This window comes from Salvia hispanica, chromosome 4 (genome assembly GCF_029641045.1).
Source record: "Salvia hispanica isolate PSC_SH4W2 chromosome 4, Shi_PSC_v1, whole genome shotgun sequence".
Classification (NCBI taxonomy): Eukaryota; Viridiplantae; Streptophyta; class Magnoliopsida; order Lamiales; family Lamiaceae; genus Salvia; species Salvia hispanica.
Window position 1 is genome coordinate 34,769,272 of NC_142695.1, and position 10,572 is coordinate 34,779,843.

The 10,572-nt window shown below is 34.4% G+C and overlaps 1 protein-coding gene across 1 annotated transcript; it reads left to right on the forward strand.

Annotated features, from left to right (window-relative positions):
- The first annotated feature begins 644 nt into the window (after positions 1-644).
- On the forward strand, positions 645-2,405 carry LOC125196971 (myosin-4-like). Its single transcript, XM_048095647.2, has 5 exons — positions 645-1,167; positions 1,266-1,332; positions 1,556-1,638; positions 1,714-1,917; positions 1,996-2,405. The coding sequence occupies exons 1-5, from the start codon at positions 907-909 to the stop codon at positions 2,284-2,286; spliced, it is 906 nt and encodes a 301-aa protein (XP_047951604.1). The 5' UTR covers positions 645-906; the 3' UTR covers positions 2,287-2,405.
- Positions 2,406-10,572: the final 8,167 nt, after the last annotated feature.

Sequence of the window (10,572 nt, forward strand, 5' to 3'; positions counted from 1 at the left end):
TTAGTACTTGATCATATTCATGATTGAATTTGAGCATATATCTCAAATTTATTATAATTAAATATTTTTCATTTTATGAATATAACCAATTTTCATCATTATTTATTGGATTGGTCGCATGTTAATTTTATCGGTAGTAACCCAATTAACCCGCTGGGCTAGCCCGAAACCCGAGGTTTTAAGGTTAGGATTGAACTTTTATAACCCGAAAGAAACCACAACCCGATTAACCCACACTCGATTGATCCGCAACCTGAGTAGGGTCGACCCGAAATCCGATGGACCGACCCGATTGACATCCCTAGTTGAAACGTTTTGGTATTAATTTTAGTGGACTAAGTTAAATTAAACTGAATAATCTATTATACGTTCAAAACATTTTGGTATTGATTTTTTAGTGGACTAAGTTAATAAACATGAATAAGATATTTTAAATTTTCATTACATGTCAATAGTATTATGCATAAACAATTTTTGTGGATACCTTTTGTATGTCATTAGAAACCACAACAAATCGAAATAAAATAATGGAAAGTAGCAAAGAATAATTTCTGGTCCAAAAAATATAGACAAAAAAGAAAAGGAAAAGAATAATATGGCAGTTGAGTTGTCAGCTTAAAAAAATTGTTTATTTTTGAAAAATATCAACGGCTATATTTCACCAAATAATATCCGAGAAATCTTCAAAACCTCATCACTCTCCAGATTCCAAACCCCTCAGAAATCTCTTCTTTAAACTCTGCCAAAAATTCAAAAATCAATTGCTATTTCTCAAACGCTGCTTTCAATTGCGAGAATCTCTTACGCAGAGGTCTAGAGAAGAGCTGGACAAAAGTGATTTCTGCGGCGGCGGTTTGTTCGGAGCGGAATTTGACAGGGGGTTTTGAGTGATACAGATCGGAAAACATGTTAGCTGTAGCGCCGAGCTGTATTACTCGTAGCTCGTTGGAGGAAATGCTCGAGGCTCTCCAGCGAAGAGACGAGATCGAAGCTCAGACGCCGCCGGATCTCCCTCCCGCCCTGCCGCGCCGCGCCGTCCCCCGCAATCGCCTCCCTTCCGCTAAGAGGCGGCTTCCTGTGGCTGTGAGCTTTAAAGCTGATGAAACCTCAGGGAGATTGGAATTTCGTGGCGAAATTGGGGGAATTGAGGAGACTGCTTCTGATAAGGTCTGTTTTAAATTCTCATCTCTTAATCTGCCAAATGCTTTACGCTATTGGATCGATTATGTCTTCGATAGACATGAATTTGATGCGTTTTCGAACAGGTTGCTTCACAGAAGGGTTTGGATGATGGCAAACACCTCCATGAAATAGCAGTCACATTGCAATCATGTAAGGCTTACTCTGTGTAAAATACTCACTCCGTTTCATATTAGACGTGGAGAAAGAGTAAAGTAAGAGAGAAAATACTGTAGATAAGACTCTTCTCTACATTATTTTTTCACTTACTTTACTCTCTTTTCATTTAAACTATTTATCAGTATCAATTTTTCAAAACTAAGTGCAGAAAATGAAATGATTTTGTTTCTGCTACTAATTACTGTTTTGTGAGCAGATGTTCGGGGATGGTTGGCCAGGAAGCAATTTAGTCATCTCAAGTCGATTGTAGAAACCGGCATCGCCATTTCTCAAGTCCAGGTATACGACTTACTGTGTTGCAATGACTACAAAAACTTACTCTTCTCTAAACAATGCTTCTTCACGTTTATTCAGGCTCTGCCTCTAGATATGCTAGCTTTGATTGTTGGAAAACTCCAAGAGAGGGTGTTAATGGCAAAGGAAACTATTCAAATCAAGGAAAAAGAAAGTGTAGCCTTAAGAGAGCAATTGGCACAATATGAGGTACGGATTAAACAGTCGGAAGAAAAGATTAAATCCGCAGAGGAAATGTGGGAAAAACGGATTGCATCTCTACAAGTAAGTTTAGGTGTATCTGTTCTTTTAATTTGGGTAAAATAGCAACAACATCTTGACCAGTATATTCATGTTATGCAGATGGATTTGGCAAAGAGTGAGATTCCAAAAATTAACCAGCAGAGTGAGATGGTGAAAAGGAAGGTGACTTTTGAAGATGAGAAGCATGATATTGTAGGAGCTCCAAGTGAGAAACTGGTGAAGTTGAAACGCATGGTGAAGGCGTGGATGAAGGGGAACAAGGTTCGGTTGATAGGCTCGAAGACGAAGATACACTCAGTGGCCCATGGTGAAGCCGATGCTCATCCAAGGAAATGGTGGGGAAAGAAAACCAAGAGATCGAAGAATAATCTTATTGCAACGGCTATGTAATGCAACTATTCCATGTGGCGTGTCGTGTGTGACCCCCCGGGTTGAGATTGGGTCCGAGTTTTCGACTCAATCTGTATATATCAGTATTATCGAAGTATATTTATTTCTTTGAAATTTAATGTGGTGTGATGGTAGTGTAGTTATTCTTAAGGATTAAAATTGATTTAATATCAATATGTTTGCATAACTAGATGACTATAGAGCAAAGGAATAATTTGATTGTACGAATTCAATCAAGTTTAAATAATACTCCATGTAACCAAATATGAGTATAAATACAGGCAAATTGAGATAATAAGACTGACTATTCATGGTTATGTTTGAACAAATTTCATATGATTATGAGCATGCCACGCAACACACAATTGAATCCTCTTTCTTTTGTAAAATTACAACTATAAATTGAAGGAAAAGACAATAGAGCTAGCGTGGAAGGTGTAGGTGCACAAATTTGAGTGGTTGTGAATTTTAGCGCCACAAGTAGATTTGCAATTTAATCTTGGTTGTCATTTTCGATGTACTAACAGCTCAACTTTAGCAATGTAATTACGATTTGGACCTAGTATTTTAAACTCCTTTATTTGAAGTTTGGACTCTCATCTCAAATACTCTCAAGTATATACTCTATATTTTAGATAATCTCAGCTCCTACTTTGCATAAGGTAACGAGAAAATATTCTCTAGTCTATACATACTATGGTGGCAATATGAGGTGGTGTGTCCCACCAATACTTCTTTGATTCCTGGAGAAAAAATTTCCTAGTCTAGACATACTAAGATGGAAAGATGATTTGGTGTGTCATACCTATAGCATATTGACAAATGAAAACGTACATTGCTCAACTTCCAGCTGGAAATTACACCTTCACAAATGTTAACAACATAGATTTTTATATGGAACTTATTATTATTCCATATTTGATATTACGCATAGCCATATATACTATATATACGCATTAAACATTAGGAGTATTACCTAAATCTCCCATTATCTTTTAATCAACTGAAAAAGTTATTCCAGCAATTATAAACTATGAAGCTCTTTCATTAGATACATAATATTATAGTATATTCAGTATAATATATATTTAAATATATATAATATATATAGGTACAGGGTCCTGTAAGGTTGAGATTATTTAACTTAATTGCGAAATGAGATGCAATATCAGCCACTAATCCACAAGATTAACGAAATGTCAACAACTATCATATTATGTCAACACGAGGGTATAATTGTCATTTCATTAATAATGTAGCGGAAAAAAATAAAATTATATTTGAAATCATTTTCTAAAACTCTCGTTGCAAAATCTGCTGATCTTCATACAATTCATACAATTCTGCATTTGATTTTGCAAATCTTCAAAATTCAAACGTAGAGCTTCAAACACAATTTATCTAAAAATTAACTCACATTTTGCATATGGAAACTTCCCAAATATAAGATTTAAACTAATATTTAATATTCTAATAAAACATATTCCATCTTGTTGTGTTTTAGTCTTTTTCTAATAAATCTTAAAAATAGTATCTAATCTTACATCAATTTTATAATTATGTCAATAAATCAAATTAGATGATTATTAACATTTTAATAAAATCATAATCAAATCTCTCAATCGATATTAATATCACATTTTTCCCTTTTTTTTCTCTTCAACTTTTCTTATCATATTCATTACTATTTATATAATTTGAATTAATAATTCATAAAAATTTAATTAAATCATATCTCAATTTCACCGGATATTAATTGTACGGAGAAGGCTCAAACTCATTTATGAGTTTTTTATTTGAAAGACGGAATTGGGATATAATTCAATTAATTGAATTATTAATTTCCATTAAAAATAATATAAATATTAAATATTAAGACAAGAAAAAGTGAGGAGAAAAAAATAATGGACAAATGTGATACTAATATCAAGACATAATTAAGATTTTAATGAAATATTGTATATTAAATTTGTAAAACATTAAAAATCATCTAATTTGATTTAAGGACTTAATTATAAAATATTGTGAGTTTGAATATCATTTTATAATTGATTAAATATTAAAATATTAGTATTAGAAAAAAAACTGTAACAAGACAAGATGGAACATGTTAATGGTAGTAGTTTAAATCTAATTTGGAAAGTTTCCATATATAAATTGTGAGTCAATTTTGAGTTCCACATGTCAAAGAAATATTGGTAGGGCATACCACCTCATATTAGCAACATGATATGCCTAGATTAGTGAATATTTTCTTGAAGGTAACAAGGTAGTAAGGTAGGAGTAAAAATTCCATGGTCCATCTATACTAAGTTGACATTATGAATTGGTGTACCTCACCAATAATTCATTGACAAATGGACGCCCACATATCAATTCAATAAATCTAATTGCACAAATAGACTTATTTATGGAAAGTGGCATTATATTACTACTATTAAATTGGAAAATATCATCATAAAATAGGCGTGCAATGTAATTACAATATATATATATGTTTATTGACCTATTAATGTAAGTACTTAATATTTTAAACATAAAAAGTAATCATATTACATTATTTTTCATGCCAAGAAAAAAAATTCATATTACAACTCTTTGATAGTAGTACTATTTTGATGTAACTAAACTTTTGAGTAATCATCAAGTTGTTTTATTTAAAATAACTCCCTCCGTCCCAATTTTATAGTCACATTTTACCATTAAAGTCCGTCCCACATTTATAGTCACATTTAGAAATTTTCATATTTGGACATAAAATTTTACCCCATTATTCACTAAAATTACACCCAAATGTCATTATCAACACAAAAATAAACCAAAACAAAAATAAAAAACCAAAAAGTCAATAAGGGATTCACCTTCAACCAACTCACTTCATTTATTACACACTCCAGCATCTCACTCCATTTATTGCATACTCCACCATCTCACTTCATTAATTACACACTCCACCAATTCCTTAAAACCCGTGCCATAACTACATGTGACTATAAATTTGGGACGGAGGGAGTAATATTTTTCAGTTTGATTTTTTATTTTCTTATTTTAAAAATTTCATGAAAGTTTTTACATGATAATAAGAAAATATTGAAAATTATAATTGATTTCTTAATATACTAACAAATGATAAGTTATCGTCATAATTTTTATTTGTGTAAAGTTTTTGTTTATATATAAATATAAAATAAGAAAAAAAAAAGTCTTATTCATAAAATCTCAAAATAGTACTATTAAGGAGTTTTAATATAATTTTTTTTTCTTGGCATGAAAAGTATTGTAATACCGTATAATTAAACTTTTATGTGTAAAATATTAAGTACTACATTAAAAGGTCAATATGCATATATATTACACGTCTATTATAATATTTTGTGATGATAATTTCCATATTTAATAGTATGAATATAATCTCACTTTCCATAAATAATAAATGTTTATTTTGTGTAATTATTTGTATTGAATTGGTGTTTAATGATGTGGCATATGGACCTTTTTTTATTTCTATTTGTCGATGAGTTATTAGTGAAGTACACCAAGTTACTATATCAACTTGATATGGATGTACCATGCAATTTTTACTCGTAAGGTAGGTCTAAATATGAAATTGTATCAAGTGATGAGCTTGGATCATAGAGTTTTAAATTATGGCTAAAATTTAATTTCAAAAGTGACACAGATTGGGTATTAAATTGCAAATTATAAAGAACATGGCAAATCCCACTTACAATCAATAACGACAAATTAAATCAAACTCTAACTATGAAATCATTGTTGTAGATGCGTTTTTTTTTCAAAGAGATACCTTTGGCAATGGCGGATCCAGGATCCGAAAATAGAGGGGGCGGAATATATAGTATTAGCTTGACTTAGTGCAAACATGGCTATTTTTTCGTTGTTCGGGGAGACGGCGGTGGCAAATGGAGGGGGCGGACATGGTAATTTTACGTCCCGATAAAGGGAAAATAGTCGCACAGAGGGGGCGACCGCCCCCTCCTGCCCCCCAGATCCGCCCGCAACTGACCTTTGGTCTTATATTTGGCCAAGACTATTGGTCTTTTATCGACCTCTCTCAAGCATATTTTCTTTTCTACTATTTGTAAGTCTCACACCATCTCTTACCACAAAGGCACGAACTTAAAAGATTGATTTAAAATATCATAAACGTTTTATGATTTCCCACATATAATAAGTTTTTGTTTAAAATATTGTATTTGGGTTGGATTAGAAAATAATACATAAAATTTTAAATATATTAAACCAATTTTAATATTTATATGAGAAATCAGAATTAGGCTCAAGTTTGTGATATTAGCAGCCAACATCACTTTAATATATTAGGTTTGAATTGGATTGGGTGGTATAAGTGGAATGTAATTCATTAATGTACTCCTCTCATTTCGACTACCATTGCTCCCAATTATACACGAAAAAAATTAGTACTATAAATATGTGTGCATGTTCAACCCAGAAAATAAAATAGTACAATATTCAATCTTTATTATTACTTCCTCTGTCTTGCTTAAGATGACACGTTTTCCTTTTTAGTTTGTCCCAACTAAGATGACACATTTCCTTTTTTGGTAACTTTCTCTCTCCAATTAATACACTCAACCACTTTCTCTTACTCCTATTAAAATATCCATCTTTCTTTATCTCTCTACTTTAATACTTACACTCACCTTCTCTCTCTCTAATTAAACACTTTAACCAATAACTCCTAAAATCTCGTGTCGGCTAAGTAATGTGTCATCTTAACCGGGACGGAGGGAATACTATGTAAATTAATGACGAGGGTGTAATACACGAGCCTCACGTGTTTCTAGATTAGTGCATGCCTGCAACTTGGAACCTTCGAATCCAATGAATGTTAGATCCATAAATTATGAATAAAATTTGGGTCCTGAGTCCTGACTATGTTTACGTGTTTTGTTTGAGTGCCTTTTTAGTTAGTTAATTATCATATCCAAAGCCGAAGGGTATATAAAACATTTAAAAAATTATATGCATGGTTGACCTTTTCTTTTAGAACTTATTGTTGGGCCGGAAGTGTTTTAACATTAGTCCTCACCCAATTTATTAAGTCATTCTGCACATATTTTATTGGACCTAGTGTGTCTAACTATGGCTCATTATATTACTTTCATGACCTATATAGCCTATAGGATAGTTAAAATCATCATTTTTGTCATGCCAAAGTTGGTGGTTCAAATGTATACATGAAATAACATGGAGTACTATAATATTCACTTGGTATATTTTATCCAAGTAGCATAGCTAAATTTCTAATGTAAGCATGGTTTAGAATTTGGCAAAAACTTGTGTGCATCCAAATGCACGGTGCATCCATCCTAATTAGTACTAGAATTTATCAATGTTGGATTAAAATTATTAATCCATAGTTCAAGTTTAAAAGTTAATATCCAATTAGAATTTATAAAGTATAATTGGAAGTAATTTAGTACATCATGGATCCAAATGTGTACCAACATGTGTATCTGAAATATCATGGTGCAGATGAATCAATTGGAATATAAATAGGAGAAAATTAAATGAATAAAAGCAAGCCCTTTTAACTAGATTAGGTGAGGGTGAGAATGGGGAAATGATAAACGGCACAGCTTGGCAGATGGTAAGCTCAAAATCAAAAGGCAAATACAAGTTTAAAGATGAAAATTAATTGATATTTGTCGATAGTGGCAAGGATATAAACACCAAACAGATGCAGCAGAACAAACAAAATAGAAATAAACTAACTATAAACAAACAAATAAATAAATAATTGTAGTAGCCCGGATTAGGTTTAATTGGCACTCAATTGACGGGCCCAATCATTTTAAAATTTTGCTGTCACTCCACCTTCTCTCTTCAATTGCCAAGGCCCACTCTCTTATCTCTCTCATTTTCAAATTATAGAACAGGTATAATTTTGAATATAATATAGTGAACTGCATAAACGACATCTAGATAATTACATTTACACATTTGCAGTACCTGGTAAATATTAGCATCAAAATCACAAAGAAAATGTCTGATGGAGTGTTTAACATCATTTCAGGTACCTTCTGAATGATATATTACGGATTATATAGTACAAGATATAATCAATGCATAATTTTGCATCTGAATTCAAAAGACGCTAAAAATATCCTTAAAAAAAAAGGTAGAAACACCTCAAAATATAATAATTACCCCTATATTCAGGAATTATATAGTAATGATATTAGAATTTACCTAAAGATCGAAGAGATTAAGAGCATCCACAATGGATGCACGATCGCGCGCCCGATCGGCCGAGATCGGGCTCGGGCGTGGTCGGGCATCCATTGCAGGTGTCGGTCACGCCCGAGCGCGACCGAGAGTTCGATCGCGACCGATCGTCCGCCCGTTCGATCGGGCGTGAGATCGGGCGCCCATTGCAGAGGCGCGCCCGAGCCCGAGCCAGATTTTTTCGTTTTTTTTTTTTTTTAATTATTTAACCCTAATTTAAACCACTATAAATACTCCATTTTCTTCACTTTTCACACACCAAACCTTTCACTTTCTCTTCTATATTCTCTCAATATCCACACTTTCAACAATGGATTCGAGTCAATACCCAAGCCCGAATAATGTCGACGACGATATGCCGATGTTTGGAGGAGGCGGCGGCGGCGGCGGCGCCCGGTGGACCGGCCACGAAGACTACCGGGTTGAGACGCCCGGATCTGTAGGATCCACTTTCGTCTCCGACTCTGTTATCGGGTTGAGGATATGGAGCCTAGTTGTGGGCAACCTCCTGCCCCTGTGCGGCCGCCGCCGAAGAAAGGGAGGAAGAAGATGGCGCGGAAAGAAAAGGCGCCATCGGTCCCAGTCCCACTCCCACACGACGAGCCGAACGAGGAGTACGCAACAGGGCGTACTGACTACGAGTTGGATGAGTACCTGAAGGTGGCTCAGTGTTGGGTCGATGTATCGGAGGATTCGATAGCCTCCAACAACCAGACTTCGGCCAGGATGTGAGATCGCATTGAGGAACGCTACAACGAGGTGAAACCGAAGTGCGCATTCAATCGAACCAAGGTTCAGCTGCGCAAGTGTTGGGATCGGATCAAGGTCCACATCAACAACTTCTGCTATATCTACAACAGGAACAGGGACGGAAGGACTAGCGGTGAGAGCATGGAGGATGTCCTCAACAAGTCGTTGTCTGAATACCAACGACAGTTCGGGCAGTTCAAGCTGTACAATGTTTGGTTGATCTTGAAGGACAAAGGGAAGTTCAACGGGAGGATACCGGTTGGATCCTCGGCTCCGAAGCGGACGAAGAACACCGCCGCTGGCGATTACACGAGCAGCGGCCCATCTCCTGTGGATCTGAACGCTGAGCTGGAAGGGAGTTCCGGCACGCCTACGTCTACTTTTAGACTTCCCATTGGTACCAAGGCTGCCAAAGCCCAGGCCAAAGGGAAGGCGAAGGCGGGCGCGTCTGGATCAGCGGCCTCCCGCAGGCTGCGCCTCCTCCATCTGTTCAGCTCATGGACGGGCGATCGAGGAGTTCGGAGGTTACCGCGAGGTGGTTGAGTATAGGTTTATACTTGACGCCCAAAACAGCCTTCGTCAAGAAACCGATCTGGAAGCCCGACAGAGGACTAAGAATATGATCAAGAATTTGGCGCAGAGGTTGAATTTAGATGACTAGTTTGGTTTTTTCTTTTTTTTAGTATTTTAGTTTTAATGTAGTTTTTTTTTTTTTTTTTTTATCCAAGTATGATGTAGTTCCACTTTTCTATTAAGTAATGTAGTTTTTTTTTTTTTTTTTTTTTTTTTAGCATTTGTGGTGTTTACAATAATATATTTTGGTATTTTATAGTAATTAAAAACAAAATTAAAAAATAATGATTTAAAATTGAAATGAAAAGTGGATAAGAGATAGGGCATGCACTAGGACTCCACCATTGCAGAAAGATAGGGCATGCTGACGTGGCAACCACTAGAGCTCTCACTAGGGCTTCCACTAGGGCATCCATTGTGGATGCTCTAACATTCAATTGTTATAAAACAATGATCATTTGTTTGACAGGAAAGTAAAGTTGGTAGGATGTGAAAATGAATCATTGGATTATGATTCCTAACAACTTTACTTTCCCGTGTTTAAAAAAATTATCAAGATTTTTAAATTTTGTAGTATATTATTTAAGTATTAAACTAAAAATATATAGTAAATAACTTTTCATTAATAAAATAATTAATAATAGTAATATAATCAATATCTTTAAGTTATAATAAGATTTTTAATAAATTATT